This window comes from Bidens hawaiensis, unplaced genomic scaffold (assembly GCF_021521415.1).
Source record: "Bidens hawaiensis isolate Kalapana, Puna unplaced genomic scaffold, B.hawaiensis_p1.1 tig00026381_1, whole genome shotgun sequence".
NCBI lineage: Eukaryota > Viridiplantae > Streptophyta > Magnoliopsida > Asterales > Asteraceae > Bidens > Bidens hawaiensis.
In genome coordinates, this window is record NW_027494244.1 from 144,995 (window position 1) to 162,465 (window position 17,471).

Below are 17,471 nucleotides of genomic sequence, written 5' to 3' on the forward strand. Positions count from 1 at the left end.
TACCCTCACATGCGCCTCACGTGATGGGATTTAACTGACTTTTTCTAACCCAGTTAGCGTAAAGGACAAAACTTGTAGGAAAAAAAGTTTAAAGTACACCGCCTGCAAGGAAACTTAGAAAAGGACATGAACCGTAATTCGTCTTATTTTAAAGGACAAATTTGTAATTCTGTCTTAAATAAAAGTATAAAACATTGAAACCACATAAGTCCAAAAACAGTACCTAGTTCTTGGTAACAATGAGCCACTTTCTGGTGTACCCCTCAAACCTGTATTATATTCACGGGTCAAACATGATACTTATAGGATGCAAAATTGACATACTTTTAAACTTACAAAAAAAATACAAGCATATGTTGTTAAGAAAACAAAAGTCCGCTTTTGACTATAGATAGTCAAGCATAGTTCTTTCTGTACTTGAATTGGACATAGTTTTCTTTAGTTTTTAAAAATCTCCAAATGCTTAATAAACATATTAACCAAATTGGCAAATTCTTATGGAAAAATTAAATATTTTCTATATTTTAATTCAAAAAAATAAAACTTGGCTGACTCTCAAAAGTCAAAGATGAACATACTTGGTGTACGGGCTCCGAAGCAAGCATGCAATTGAGTTTTATATTTTGAATATTCAACATGAAACCATATAAAAGCAACAATTTGATGTTAATAAAAAAAACATACTTCAATTCCGTCCCCCTCAGGGATATCATATAAACCACCACTGTTATCATGTTGACTTTGAGAAAATTGTGTTTCAGTATCAGACATATTAAATGATCTAGTAGATAATGCAGGGCCGGGTGTGGACCCTTCGCTTGTCCCTGCCTGACAGGATTTCGCCCCTACACCAGTACTGGAAGCAGGGGTATTTTCGTCCGCGAGCTGTGGAGAGCTTATTGGTATCGTTTGGTGGTCAACATTGTCATTTAGACGCTCAATTTCCATTGCATCAGGATTCGCCTGTTCAACGTTAACTAAACAGTAATGCATTTGAGAAATATTGTCACATAAACCTGCACAATGACTTCAAAAGTCAACTCATATTATCTTGTAGTCAAAATCAAGAGGGTGGTAATCAAAAAGTCAACGTCAAAAGCATGTTCTTTTGTAATGCAACTTTTAATTATTTTTTTTAAACTCAGAACACATGTAAATGACTAAATAGTGGAACTCTATGTCGGCTTGTTTTGACCAAAAAATATGTTAACATTAAGAAGTCAAACATTAAAAGGTAGTATCCAAGAAGTCAAACTATAAGAGTAGTCAGTGTATAACAAACTGAAACAGTATTAAAAAAAAACTAACCAGTAATTATTAGGTCAACAAGGACTTTTTATTTCTTATAGGCATTGTTTAATCTATAAACATCCAAAAAAGAAGAAATTCTTTTTCTTTTCCGTTTCAAACCCTTAGCATCGTCTATAGCGTTTTTCATGAACCTATATTAACCAAAACAACACCTCATAAAAAAATAACAAATTGTAATGTAACATCATCAACTAATAAAATTGTACTCGTTACTCAAGACCGTAGCTTGATCATATTTTATCCTTCTCCGCTTTGCCCTTGGTGGGGGCGGTGCGGGCTCCGAAGACCGTTTTGCCCTTGATGAAGATGGTGCTAACCCTGCACATGATATAAGCCATTATTTATTTAAAGGGGCAATTTCTATACATTTTATAAAATATTACAATTGGGTTATTTTTAAATTAATAAAAGGTTGAATGAAAACTAGCTAAAAAACTCAAAGGTAGACTGCAAACAAACTGAACAAGCATGGACACATAAACGCTTTTCTTGTCCATGTTCGTTTGTTAAGAAAGTGAATCTGTTCGTGTTCATTTGTTAATATTCTAAACGAATGGATAACAAGCATAATCAAATAAACAAATGGATATATTTGAACTGATATTTAAACAAACGAACATAATGAAATGGCTATAAACCAAAAACCATAACCAAACATACATAAACAAATATAAATGAACTTTCACAAACGTAAATGAACGAACAAGACATGTGTTCATGCTAGTTTGTTTATTAATTGAGCCAACATAAACCGAACAGCTCACTGATAGTTTACAAGCCAAGTCAAACGGGCCCAAAGTATTTTTCTAAAGCATAAAACCTCCTAATCCTATTAATATTAAAAGTGTATTAAAACTACATATTTCATGTAATCATGTTCGCACACGAGAAAACTAAATAATTATAATAATATTACAAAAATATGTTCGCACACGAGAAAACTAAATAATTATAATAATATTACAAAAATCACATGTTTTGACCAATCGGCCAAAACCCGCCCATTTTGCCAACATTTAAAAAAAACGTTACTCACCAAACGAGACTTGTGATCCAGAGCTATCTCGGACATGATCATGTTCAGTATGAAAAGATTCTTGTGTCGTTAGCTTAGGTAGTGACGGGGGACCACCATTGTCAGGGATATCGTTTAAATTTGATGAATTATTATTTATTTTTGAAATCTTCTCCACTGTATCCGGGTCCGTTTCCACCCTGTCAGGAAGATATGGAACTAGAGAACTCTTATCAAAAATGGGATTATTAATACGAGGTTTTTCAACTGGTGCCACGTTGACCTCATCATCGTTAATAGAAGTGTCAATAGATTCTACATGATGATTAGGATTAGTATCAGGATCTTGAAAACTGTGAATGGTAGAATGTCCAATGTGAGGTTGAGAACTGCATTTAAAACAAGATTAATCAATCGTAATAATTATTCTAAATATGTTTATGAATGACTTTAAAGGGTAAAACAAAAGTGTTGCTAACTCAATCTATTATGACTGACCCGTTGCAAAGAAAGCATCTTTATTACAAAAGTTACAAAAAACACATTAGTTTTCCAAGAATGATGAAATTTGTTTCTTGATGGTTATTGAAATTATTGCGTATTTTTAGTATTTCAACAAGAAATGTGATTAGTATGACACGGTCAGTGTTTTTAAATCTTGTCTGAAATATGGACCTTAACTAAACTTAAAATGACAAAAAAAGAAATTTAACAAGAGTTTGACTTTTTTAATCATATATTCAAAAACAAATCATAAAAAATGTAAATACAAAACTTGACACCTCTTTTCACTAGGGGCGTGCAAAAGAACAAAAACCGAACCAGAATCACAAAAAATTAACTGAACTGTTAATTTGTTTTTTGGTTCGATTATCAGTTCCACAAATCTTGCCTATAGTATTAAATAAAGGAATAGTATTAAACCAAGGAAGCATACACGTGCACTGACCTTGGCCCGGGACGAGCCTCAGAAGTAGATGGATTTTGAGATGCATCCTACAAAAATGCAAAATTCTTAATTTAAACTTCCATATTACTCGATTTTCAGCCAAAACAAAACTAAAGTACCACACTTACCTCATCAACATTGATCATAATATATCCTGCAGGAGTTCCAAGTCTGTTTTTCGGAAAACTGGCTGGCCTATAGTCTAAACAATAATATGTTTACTAAAAAACTTTAGATATCATAAGTTCAATAATAATAATATCAAACTTAATATTATAACACATTACCTGTAATCGAAATATCTTCGTTGGGCCTAAGATGGCTATCTGGGGACCTAAAATTCAAAACTATGATTTAGATCATCAAATGACATGAATTAAAGCTTGAATGAAAAAAGGCAAATAGGAATACCCGTTTATGTTGTAATCATCAATATTAACCGAATCAAGGGCAAAATTGTCAGGCATAGTAATGGATTCATACTTTGCTTGATTTGCATCTTTAGGGAGATTAACGTCAACATTTGCATACGCCTTGCTTATTGCTACACGTAAATCGATTACAATCTTTCTGGAGATATTCAACTTTCTTTGAATAAATTCTAACAATGCCGAAAAGAAGAAACCCGACAATCTTAAAGCAATCGGAACTGCTGGGTTTATTATTTGTTCTGCAAAAGTTTAAACCATGTGTCAGAGTAACATCAAAGATATCATCTTGAAAATCAAGGGAATCTTGAAAATAAGAATAAACGCCATGAACAAATAAAATATTAACGAAACACATATATATCATTATAACATGTTGAAATATTTTAGATTCGTTAACCCGTCTCATCATAAAGCTTGAAATTATATAAATTGTAGCTTTTAGTTACATTATGTGTTATCTAGATTATTATACTGAAAAAAAAAGTTTTTTAAATAAAGATTCATTATTTGCTCTACAAAAGTTTAATCTATGCATCAGTGTAATATCAAAAAAGGTTGATCAACTAAAAATATTAATGAAATATATTACAAAATATAAATCTTTATAGCATGTTGATTAATATAAGATTCTTTAATGCATCTCATCAAAGAGCCTGAAAATTGCAGCAACTCTAGCATTATGTTACAGTTTAAGTTTTCGAATTCATCGCATAATTAGAACTCGCAAATCGTTTAATAACCAAAATTCACACAATTTAATAATCTTTATAATTTCAATGTCACTCATCATGACAAAAAGAATGATCTTGAAACACCAATCAATCATAAAAGTACTGTAAGTTAATATATATGTGTATAATTAAAAATAATTAATAGTATAAACTCAAAAGTCATAACGAAAACAAACCCTGACGAGTAAACATTTAATCAAACACAAATCAACAGTTCAAAAACAAAAATCCATGCTTGAACCAAAATAAAAAATACAGAAATAAAATTACAGCAATTCTATCATTTAGTTACATTTTAAATTTCACTAATCCATCAAATAATCAAAACTCACAAACTTCAATGGCTAAAATTCACACAATGTATATCATAACAAAAAGAATAATCTTGAGACAGCAATCAGTCAATCATAAACTCATAAAGAAAAGAGACCCGAATGACTAAACATTTAATCAAACATAAATCAATGGTTCAAAATCAACAAAAATAATAAAAAAATCCATCCTTTATCAAAAAAAAAATAAAAAAAAATACAGCAGTTTGTTCTAGCAGTTAGTTACATTTTAAAATTTCTGATTCATAAAATAATCATAACTCAAACACTTGAATGGCTAAAATTCACACAATGTATAATCTTTATGCCTTGAATGTCACTCAACATGACATAAAGAATAGCCATAAACCCATAAAGAAAACAAACCCTGATGACTAAACAGTTAATCAATGGCTCAAGAAACAATAAAAATCCAAGCTTTAAGAAAAAACCCAAATGAACTAACTAAGTAACTAACCAACAGTGGATGAGATGTTAAGTTTTTTATATTTTTTTTCTTGTTTTGGTGTGCGGCAATCCACACTGTACCCAATGGACTCTTTCTTTTAAGCAGATTGTGCAAGTAAAACATTTTTCTAGCTTCGAATATGATGCATGAAACTGTATTCTAATGGTAACAGTGATTTTATTTTAGGGGGGTTAAAATTTAGGGTTAAAACGTGTGGGAAAATGGAATGAATGGCGGGAAGGAAGAAACGGCGCCGTTTGAAGAAAGATTTGGGATGACATGTTTATATTTGATAATGATTCTGATTTATTTATAAATCTCTCAATTTATTGACGTTTTTAGAATTACAGATCTCTAAAATCTTTAGACGGATTTCAAATTTCACTTTCCTCGGTCTCATTTCGAAAAAGCTAATAATGATAAAGATATAACAAACTACCGTCTCTCGGTATCAATTTATTGAACCCGAATAGATATTATCTTTTGCAAAATGTGCAGGTCAAATCTCATTTTCATTCTTGGTCAATATTGCCCTCTTATTTTTCTAATATCTCTTCTCATTCCTACTATCAATCCATCCATAGGTCGGTCTTATGTCAAAAAGAATTTTGACAATTGGGTTATATAATAGTCGGTTTTTTCTCATAATCTTCTAGTTTCTTTCATTATTTATCCCGGCTATCAATGGATCATTAGTTAAAACCATTTTGGCTATTGAGTTATAAAATAATCAAGAAATTTAATTTAAAAGATATCTTGAAAATAAAACGTGTAGAAATGTGAAAGTCAAATAAGTAGAAAATACTAATAACATTCTTTGTCTAGGTTGGTTTGTTCCTTTGATGTACAATTTTTACTCATAAACATAATAGTTTGTATTATCTATGGTAACTAGCAACGTGGTCTGAAATTGTAAATATTGGTTGATGATGAGACAACAAATCTACTATTATAATAAATAAAAACATTGTTGTGTCACATGGCACTTAATTGTCCTATTTTTGTGCCAAGTGGCATCATAATTGTTCAACATTGAAAGTCAAAACTATCAAATTAAAACAAGTAATAAATATTTTAAACATTCCTTATTAATTATTTGTCTATGATTTTATAGTAGTAAATAAAGTAAAAAAAATTAAATAAAAGAATGTATGTAGAACTTTTGAAATTCATTTTAGTGTGTGTAAATTCGTGTTGTATGTTTTTAGTTTATTAGTGACCAATTCAGAATATGTCACTATGTGTCTTTACTCTGAGCAATACGAAAATTGTTCATCTCATTTGATTACTTTTTACTTTAATTCTATATAATTAACTTTTTTACATGTATTAATAACTTTTGCTAAAATGACATAATTCAACACTTAATGAGAATAATTTATTGATGATGGTGCATATTAGTGCCCTTTCTTTTATATCTAATTATTATGTGAATTTTTTTATGTCACATGTTAACTGATAGTGAAATTCATTGTGCTTATTATACTTCATTTGCAGGTAAGGTATTATACAAACTTGTATCAATTAGAGTTTCGAGCCAAACTAATATAAAAATAGAGTTGTTTTGATCCCCATAATACAATGGTACCATAGTGAGTTTTGTTTATTCATGAAGCAAAATTGATATCTTCTTGGATGACTATCATTATGTTGTTTATTACTGGAACAACACTTTTTTTTTTGTTTTTTTTTTAATTTTAAATCTTGCAAGTTGAGACCATAAAGTATAATTGACTGCTATAAATGATAGGGAAATGATTGTAATTATGGGTGTTGCAAACCGATTCTATACAAAATCATTGTTAGATCATGAGTAGGACGTTTGAAATAATAATTTGTTTCTTTTAAATTGGTTGTTTAATATTATGATTTATTTGTGTTGTATCCCTTATGCAAAAATTTCGAAATTGTTTGATATAAGGGATGAATGATGGTTTGGATTTTAGGGAGATACTTATTTGTTGTGAATAAAACATTTGCAACGGTTTTTTTACTTTGATTTATGTATTGGGTCACAACAAGTTTCACTCGAAACAAACCCACTATTAGTATGACTTGGAACATGTTGGGCAAGTTCAACTTGTATTTGACCCTTTAAATAAATGGGTCAAATTTACTACTTGTGTTCTCTTATAGCTGGCAAATGGATGGGTCGTGTCAATCGGCGCAACGCATAAGAACCGGTTTGGTCAATACACAATTTTTTTTACTTTTACACACAAATATAAAACCCACTATAACCGTTAAGTTTCTTGTATATTGTTGGAGTTGAGTAAATGTGTTAAGATCATATGAAGTTATAAATAAAAAATTGTTATAAAATGTCTATAACTTTATTGTTATTACACTTTCTTTGCCGATATTACTAAATATGTAGTTGCCATACTTATAAATTTATAACATAAGGCATGAATTAAAAAAAAGGATATGAAATAAGCCACACAAGTTTATTTTTTATTAGTTATGGATGGTTAATAATTAATATCATCAAACCCCAAATTTGAATATTTTGGTAATCTTTTTTCCCAATAGAAACTATTTTAGTTGTTAGTTCAGTAAAAAGATATGGTGAAACTAAATGTATTATCCCCTCCTCTAGACTTTTCATTCTTTAATAATTTTATATGACATATTACTCCCCTATAACATTTTTTTTTACATTTTATAGTTTTCTTTTAAAATATCAAACCAAAAACTATAAAATTTTTATTTGTATATTTCTTTTTTGTGTATGTCACTCTCTTGTGCTTATTTTTCTTGATCATAATAATAATATTTTATTATCATCAGTGTCACACCCCAACCTACGGCGGAAATGCCGGGACGTGAACTGATTGCTTACAGCTTTTCAAAGGTACTATCATGCAATAATAAATGTGACAGTATTTATTAGATTTCATTAAATAATCATTTACATCAAATTAACCAAAGTACATAAATTAAAATTAAATCAACTAAAAATTTAATATTATAATTCTTGCGTCTTCTTCTCTAGCATGCAACCTAAGTTTTCATCAAATACAAGCTTGAAAATCACATCACACGATAACCTGCATATGCGTTAAAAATAAAATAGGTTTTGTCAACACAATGTTGAGTGAGTAAATCACCAGATTTGAGACACTATATAATAATAAGTAAAAGTGCAAACTGTTCCTGTGAGATATACAGATAAACCATAGCACATAACAGTCAACAATTATACAGAAAGCAAACCATTAAGAAAGGGCTCAACCAATCCATATAAATGGACATTTGTTACCAAGCAAGGACTAAACCGTTGCCATAAAAATGGACATCGGTTGCCGAAGTAAGCAAATAACGTTCAAATAAAACAAGTAAGCAAATAGCAAGTTAGGCAAACTGATAAACACACAAGGATAAACAGTTGCGGTTGAATACTATATAATATAAAAATATCTACGAACGCATATGTCCTCAAAACGGTTAAAAATAAGTTAAAGAGGGGAGTGAAATACTCACCTTAGCGATTAAGCAAGAGACAATGATTCAACAAGAAAGATAAAGGTAGATTAAGCTCTTCGGGAAATACCGATAAAAATTCCTAGTTAAATAATATTAATATGGATTAATTAATAGTGAGACAACACGTATAATGAATTAAGGTTTGATGTGAATTGAGTTAGGTTTGGGATTAGAATGTTTATTAATGATCGATGGATTTCTTCAATAATTATTATTGTAAAGATTAATATTATTGTTTGTCATACAATTAAAAGATGATTAATTATTATTGCAAACCATTATTATTGTTATCGATTTAAAGAATTATTACTTTTATTGTTTTATAGAATCACCGTTACTTATACTTGATAAAAGAAAATCATACTGTTAGACTTATAAATACATAATTCAAATAAATAATTTAAGAAAGGGAGGGGAGAGGAAAGGAGGAAAAATGCTAAAAAATTTAAGCATATTATCATCCTTCTAAATTGGAGAGATTAGGAAAGAAAATATTTGTGTCTAATTATAACTTCTATCAATTCCTAAATTACCCTTATATCTAACTCCATATAATAGTTTACTTAAAGGGTATAATAGGAAAATGTATCTTTATTTTCTTTTCCTTTTAACTCGGGAACACCTAAAATGTTTAATTTTTCTTCATTTCCTTTTCTTTTCATTAAACTCAGGAACATGAAATTAAATCACATATTTTTCTTCCCCTACCTTTCTTTCTTGTCATAATTCCCCTTCCTTCCATTCCCCTCGTTAAATGAGACTCGGGAACACAGCTTTGGGCTCAAGGTATAATCGGGTTGAGATTACGGGTCAAATAAGGGTTAATGGGTATCCGGGTTGGATTCTAAAGTTAAAGGATATAATAATAGATTCAGATTATTGCTGAAAGGCCCTTGAAGTTTTTAGATGGAATCATTAGGGGTTAAAAATACAAACAATTTCTAAAAACTATTAAAAAAACAACTACCTCGATCTGACATGAGCGTGAAGAGGGTTCAAGAATTGATTTTCTTTATATAAAGAAATAAAACAATTATGGAAAAAACATATTTTTAAATAATAAATAATGTTTATTTTAAATAAGAAAAAATGATATTTTGCTATTTTGAAAAAATCATTTCTAAAATATTTTAAAAAAATAGTAATAAATAATAACAAAATGACAACAAAAAAGTTTGAATTGTATTAATGAAATACTTGAGAGATGGGGTATATTTAGTAAAAATGAGGGGGGTATGTACGTTCAACAACACCCTTTGCAATATAAAGAGCATAATTCATATAATAAGATAATGAATGAGATATAATTTTTTAAACCTGTGCAATACACGGGTTTCTAACCTAGTGTTGTATATAAAGAGATTATCTTAAATTTATAAGTTTGGTATTCTAGAGTTTTTATTGTTACTTTACATCTTTTTTACATTGAATTTTGTTCATTTATTTCAAATAACGGACATTATTTATTTTTATCATTTTGACAAATACCGCGTAATACACGGGTTTTAAAACTAGTGTCATAATATGACATAACGAAAGGCTGTTTAATGATCTAAGCAGGTCATGTTAGATTCCAGGACCCAACACGCGTATATGACCAAAATATGAATCTTGATTACCCATTATATAGTAGTGTGTAATTGAATAAACAAATAGGAGAATAATATAAGCTGAATCAGCACAACGTATAACATTCTTTTTCATGCATTTGCTGTTATAAGCAACTAATTTTTTTATCTTATTACTATGAATCGGTAAATATGATATCTTTAGCGTTTAAAGGAGTACACCCAACATCTTTGTTCTCATGTTGCCCTGTCTCCGATTCCAAACTTTGCTATGTATTCATTTTAATTTTTGGTCACTTCTTGGCTTTTGATAAACTTCGTAACTGATATTCTTTGCAGCAACAACATTGTAGCCCTCCAAGATTTCCTTTCTCCGTAACACCTCAACTAACTTCACTAGCATATACTCCTTGAAAGACAAATAAACATAAATGATAAAAGTTAGTTCTCAGCTTAAATTGATATTTTTAACAGTATTAGGAAAGCAAGATTTCAAATATTCGATACAAATATCATATGCGAGTCGAAATGGATTAGCAAAACTATATTCAAGCCATATGAATTTGATTAGTAAGACATGATTCAGAATATAAAAAAAAAAATTGTACCAAAAGTAAACTTTTTTTAATATAGTTTCGTAAAACATAAGTAAAAAATCCAATTTGACCATTTGACAAAAAATAGGGTTGTAATGGGTTTAAAAGCAGAGTATTATTCCTCAGATAAAGAAAATACTAACGGGCCTTTTTCACATACGTACAATCATAAATCAAGTGATTCATAGCATATTCATAAAGCTCACCAAGTTCACCATTTAGTCTCATCATGGTTAAAAAAAAGGAAAAGAGAATAATCAGTGAGCAAGTCCATGTTAACAACTAGATACTGATCGAGATCATATATAAAACTGTTTTAACTGTTTCATGTTTGAGTAAAATAAATGAGTTAATTTTAAATCATTAGAGAAAGGGAGAGAGAGACTGACCATCAAAATAGCTTTATGATCCCTCTATGTCGATACGGGGGATGTGGGAGATGTGGGGCCAGTCACTACCATTTTTACTGTATGTTTCTTCTAGTTTTGGGCACTTGTATATATACAAACCCAAAAGCGAAGGTAACATCATTTCTGGTAGATGCATCATGTTTGGGCACTCTGAAAAAGAGAGATGTTGGAGGGAGGTGTGGGGTACTTGCGGATGGGACAATAACAATAATTTGTTCAGAATAGGGCAATTGTAAAAGTTGAGATGCTGGAGGGAGGTGAGGTGTTGGAGATGGAGGGATACTTGTTTCAGTTTAGGGCAATAGTAAAAGTTGAGATGCTGGAGGGAGGTGAGGTGTTGGAGATGGAGGGATACTTGTTTCAGTTTAGGGCAATTGTAAAACTGTAGATGTTTAAGGGACGTGAGGTGTTGGAGTCCCATTGAAACTGATTCGAGTTTCTCAAATCCATATATATTAAAACGAGTAAGAGATGAAGGAAGAAGATGAGACAATTCACTACAACTACAAATCACTCCATCTGATTCACCACCGTATAATTTCAGTTCAACAAGTGATGCTGCTGGCATGTTCTCTGGGCCCCACTCTGAGATTGGCTTCTTTAACTTCCCTATTTCTAATAAACGCAAATTGGGAGGCCAAACCCCACAAGCATCCATTCTTGGACAATTTACTATTGACAGGTTCTTCAGCGAGGCCAAATTGGACAACTCATTGTCCGGAAACGACTCCAGATTTTCACAACGGAATATCCTCAATGTGGTGAGGTGAACCAAGTATTTCAGTCCAATAATTGATTTCAGATTTACCCAACCTTCTATATATACATCTTCAAGCATTCTCCTTATGTTGTTCATTTTTTGTCCTCCCCACTCACTTTCCAACAGATTTGTACAACTCATAATTTGAATAGACTTGAGCTTCTGTCCTCTTGTTGGTAAAGAGATATCAGTAATTGTGTTACAATTATCCCCCTCTTCTTTCTCTCCTAAACTCAACAAATTATGACAATTAGACACCTTCAAGTCATTTAAATTCACAAGAACCTTACTCGCAACTGCTTCTGATTCCCACAAGTATCTTATTTCATTACACTCCTTTATGGATAATTTTTCAACCGCCCCAAGATACTTATCTCTCCACACCACATCATTAAGTCCTGAAATGCATTTTATTTCCAGATTGGTGATTGTTGGAGCTATTTCAACCAGTCTTCTCAGCAAACCACTATCACATGTATGTAACGCTAGAACATTCAACGACGGTAGTTCTTCAACTGAGACTTCAACCAAATTAGGACAATCATGAATTTCAAGAACCTTCAATGAAGGTAGTGCTTTAACTGAGACTTCAACCAAATTAGGACAATCTTTTATATAAAGCTCTTGCAAGCGTGGAAATACAACACCACTATCGATTGACCATTTCTCCCATCCTCCCATATTTTCAAAACGAAGAATTTCAAGTGAAAGAAATGCACTACCATTCCCAAGTAACTCCAAACCCACAACTTTCAACCCATCCAGGCCTTTTATAGACAACACTTTAAGTGACCGTAGCTGCCCAAGTGGCGGTAGAGATGCACATTTTTTACAGTCACGTATTGACACATTCTTCATAAATTGAAACGAGGGATCCGCGACCCATTTTGGAAACTCTAATCCACTATAAGACACAATTTTGAGTTGTTTTAAATAGTCACTATTGGGCTTCAGTTCAGTAAGGACCACCATTTCGAGCTTTGCGTTGGGTGACACTTCACTCCATACAACCTCTAACGTGCTAAGCCTCTTTTGTGAAATGTTTGCCTCCGATGCATATGTTGCATTTTGCACTTTTTCTAAACCTACAATGGAAATTTCCCCACATAGATTCTTCAAGTCCCTGAGTTTTGTTATTTCATATCCACTTTCACCTTTGATAATGAACTTGGAGAGAGTTTGTAGGTTTTTCAACCCCCCAATCCCCAAGGGTAGGTGATTCAAACGAGGAGTATCCCTAATGTCAAGATGTCGCAAGTTTTTAAGCTTTGAGAAGTTGTTGGGCAACTCAGCTAATCTACGACATCCAAAAACAATCAACGTCTCTAAATTATAGAGATTGCTAACATTTTCGGGTAATTGTTTGATTTGAGTTTTAGATAGATTAAGATATCTCAAGTGCCTCAAAGTACCAATGGACTCGGGTACCTCACTTATTCCAGAATAACTCAAGGATAGAACCCTTAACAACGGTAATTCAGAAAATAAGTCAACCAGAATCTTATTTGATAACCAGAACCAACTTTGCTCTACACCCCTAAAAGACATTGCCATAAAAGTTCTCAAACTTCTAGCTCCTTTAAATGTCTCGAACTTATTGTAACGTACATACTCCTCACAAATAAAAGATATATGTCGGTACTTTTCCAACGCTTTCTTCTTATTGTCATTCTCGAACCTTAAAAAAAACTCATCAGCAACAGATGTCGCCAAGTCACTCATTAGGTCATGCATCACAAACAATGATTCGTTACTAGGTGCATGTTGGAAAAATGATCTTGATAGCAGCTCATCAAAGTATTCATCACCCAAGGATTCTCCTGTTGAATCACTTGAGGTTGACCGGTACAAAAACCCTTCCGCCATCCATAATTGAACCAATGGCTTCTTGTCAAACACATAGTCTTTTGGGAACAAGGAGCAATATGCAAATAATTGTTTCAATTGTGCAGAAAGATCTTGGTAACTTAGTCTAAGAGCTGGGACGATTTCCTCCTTCCCCCATATCTCACTGTCTAACACTTTCTTCCAATACTCTTCTTCTTCTCTTTTTGTACTCAATAAACTCCCAAGTGCTTTCAAAGCCAAAGGCAAGCCAGCACATTTTTCCACAATACCTACACCGTATGGTTTGAGTGACAAATGCGAGTCAAAGTTATTCACACCCAATGCATATAGAGCAAATAAGGACATAGCATCATCATGTGACAGGCTTTGCAGCTGGGTTAGATTACCATAACCCAACTTTTCAAGCAACTTATACTTCCGTGTTGTCATGATGATTTTACTTCCATGAGCACATGCATTGAAGAGGTAGGTCCCAGCAGGGCTCAGTTGGTCCCGCATGACTCACCTTGAACAGGGATGTCTGCGCAAAGACCATCTACTCCCGCAGGACCCACCATGCTCAGAGAAGCCTACGCGCAGTATGCAAGCTGCATACGCAGGGAAAAGCCTCCCAATGGTAAAGTAACCCGCCTGTTCCCGCAGTTGCGGATACAAGCCATCAGGGAAGGCTACCCGCACAGCATAGCTACACGCATAAGGCTTAACACTTACAAATATTCAGTGTCACCTGAAAGAATGAGCAAAGGCGGGAGGGGGAAAACTCCCGCCAAAATGGGCCAGTCCGTATGATGGAGGATCTTTTGGGTGATACCTGACGAGGTAAAGACAAAAGATCTGACCAAGAATGCGACAGCTCACTGACAGCAGCGTGGCAGACAGCACGCCACAGCACTGTGACCAATAGCCGCCGCCTGCCCACCAACTCCTGCCAGACCACGTGCCTAGCCTGCAGTTGGTAGAAGACGAAGAGTGCACGGCACGCCTGCTCTGTGTCAGCCGCTACCTATCCACCACTCACAGGTAGGGCACGTGCATAGGTTACAGTTGGTAGCGTGTTGGGCCGGCTAAACCCCTTGGAAACCCACCTTCGGCTATAAAAGACAGCAAATGGTATTATCATTTCATTATCTATTATCTCGTATAACTTACTTGATAACTGCTCTAATAGTATTCATACACTTTTATATTCAAAGAGCAATATAGACTGATTCTCACGCCGGAGGGTGGTCACAAGGAGGAACCCCCCCCTTTCTCAGTGACGAGCTTACGGTGTCTGTTTTGCAGGTTCCCTGAAGTACAACTTACTCTGCTGGACCTAACCTTCGTGGGAAACATTACTTAGCCCCCAGATTACCTATAATCTGCCCGGGGTCACTTAGTGTTTCTTCATGCATGAAACGGGCCAACCAGGGTTTCCCAATCTTGTCTCCTTTCACTCCATACATCATCTAAAACCAATAGAAATTTTTTCTGCTTCAGGCGTTCTTTAAGAGCTTCTTGAAGCAGATTAAGATCTGCAAATTTCTTTGTTTCCCTTGTCACGGATTGAAAGATAACTTTGCTAATACCGAAGCTATCAAACTCATCGGAAACACAAACCCATGCCTTGAGCTCGAAGCGATCCTTGACTTGTTGTTCATCATACAAAAGTCTAGCTAGAGTTGTTTTACCGACCCCGCCCATACCAACTATGGGAACAATGCTAAAGTTTTGAGCACCTCCTTCATCCTGCAACAACTCGCGGACCAATGCCTCTTTCTCAGCTTGCCGTCCAACAATACTAGACGCATCGACCATAGAGGTTTGCAATCTTCTATTTATATCTTTTGGCCTAGTTTCCTCTTTCACAACAACTAAACCAAGAGTAGTTTTCTGGTCTACTAGTTCTTGTAATTTAGCCGTAATGTTTTCAAACTTGTCATGCGTCAATGAGAAATTAGTGCAACATGTTGGGATTAGCTTTCTTACCTTGCTGGTCATGCCTTCTGACTCACCGTTGAACTCACGGTGCATAGCTTCGGTTGCCAAATCATCGAGTACGTCGTCTATGTTGTAAGCCAAATGTTGGAGATCATTCAGCCATCCTTTCACAGATCGATTGGTTAACTCTTTCTGAGAAGCATCAGTAAGCAAATCCTGGATCAGATTTAACGATCCCTCCAGTTTCTTGATCTCAGCATCAATTCCCTTGTAGTGGTCAAGTTTTTTCAAAGCCGTAGTGGCCAGCTTCTCAAAGAGCACGGCGAGGAAGGCAGAAAGCACGATTTCAGCCATGATTGTGTTGTGATTGCAGATGAAACGAGTGTTTTTGTGATGTTTTGTGTTGTTTTGTGTTGTTTACAGCAATCAATCATTGTTATTGATTTGTATTATGCAAATCTGCATTGACCAATTAGAAAATAGGAGAAGCAGATAGGCCTATCTCTTCTCATATGGATGAAAATATAAAGTCATCGGGTCAATTTTCTCTTTCATATTAGATTTTGTTTTTTGTTATAATGAATAATCCGACAATAACGATTTACTCAATTCAGTCAAAGAACATGACAATTTGCTTATTAACATTAAAGATAAATAAGTGTTGAAATTTGACATTATATCACCCAAATCTTAGAATATCTTGGACACAAACATGGTGGTGAAAGAAATCAAACATGACAAGAGAAAAACATAGCCTAGACTCATTGTAGTTCTTGATTTGTGAGTGATTATGAACAACTACCATATCAACTGCTTTAGTGGTAAAAATCACGACTAAATGTGTATTATGTGTTGCTTCATGTCAATCTTGTCTTATTTATTACTTAAATGATTGAAATAATCCTGTTGAGACTCCTTAAACTTTCATAATCCTGTTGGTGATTACACAAATTGAAAAGGCAAAACCGCCTTTCAAGTTTGATAATTATTTGACACTCATGAATGAGTTCCAAAAGAGTGCATGAAAAGGATATTTGAGGTTATGCAATGCTTGCTTTAGTGTCAGCTAAAAATATTCAAGAAACATGTGAAGTTGAACAGGTGAGTCCGACTTACAGAAAATTAATAGAATGAGATTGGAAGAGTTCAAACTCAGATCCATGTAAGAAAGCACTGAGATTCAAGGAACTTGTGTACCTTAAAACTCACAATAAAGATAGTCCTCACATATAAAAACTGTTTCTAAAAAAAAAATCAAACTAAATGGATCAAGAGATGCATTTCCTCTACTCCCTTCACATTTGATGTTAGTGGTGAATTTAAAGATACCGCAAGAGGGATAGGGAATAAGGGATGCAAACTTAGTGACATTTTGAACTTAAATGTCAGATGTGTTTTCATAATTTTGATCAAAATAATGTTAGTTGTGTAATGTTCAATATACAAGTTTGGATGTATGGAAGTCACCTACTCAGTTTCCAGCCTTTGGTTCTGACCTTGCAGTTTTACATTATCTTACACAATGAAACCTAGATACTTGGCTTTTACATTCATGTACTACACCAGATATAACTATTAACATTTTTTACAAAAAGAAATGGAATTATCAGAATAATACAGTGAGATCACCTAATGATGGGCCCACTAGGTAGGTAGAATGCAGTTG

The 17,471-nt window shown here is 33.3% G+C and overlaps 1 protein-coding gene and 1 pseudogene across 2 annotated transcripts; both read right to left on the reverse strand.

Moving 5' to 3' along the window:
- Window positions 1-263: 263 nt before the first annotated feature.
- Window positions 264-11,098, reverse strand: LOC143573338 (sister chromatid cohesion 1 protein 3-like; annotated as a pseudogene). Its single transcript, XR_013142412.1, has 11 exons — window positions 11,011-11,098; window positions 3,687-3,945; window positions 3,563-3,609; window positions 3,404-3,477; window positions 3,264-3,322; window positions 3,210-3,218; window positions 2,348-2,715; window positions 1,518-1,629; window positions 1,309-1,442; window positions 685-1,016; window positions 264-269 (listed from the first exon to the last, which is right to left on the reverse strand). The product of XR_013142412.1 is annotated as a sister chromatid cohesion 1 protein 3-like (transcript).
- On the reverse strand, window positions 10,609-16,208 carry LOC143573332 (putative disease resistance RPP13-like protein 1). Its single transcript, XM_077058238.1, has 3 exons — window positions 15,280-16,208; window positions 11,257-14,343; window positions 10,609-10,680 (listed from the first exon to the last, which is right to left on the reverse strand). The coding sequence occupies exons 1-2, from the start codon at window positions 16,157-16,159 to the stop codon at window positions 11,270-11,272; spliced, it is 3,954 nt and encodes a 1,317-aa protein (XP_076914353.1). The 5' UTR covers window positions 16,160-16,208; the 3' UTR covers window positions 10,609-10,680; window positions 11,257-11,269.
- Window positions 16,209-17,471: the final 1,263 nt, after the last annotated feature.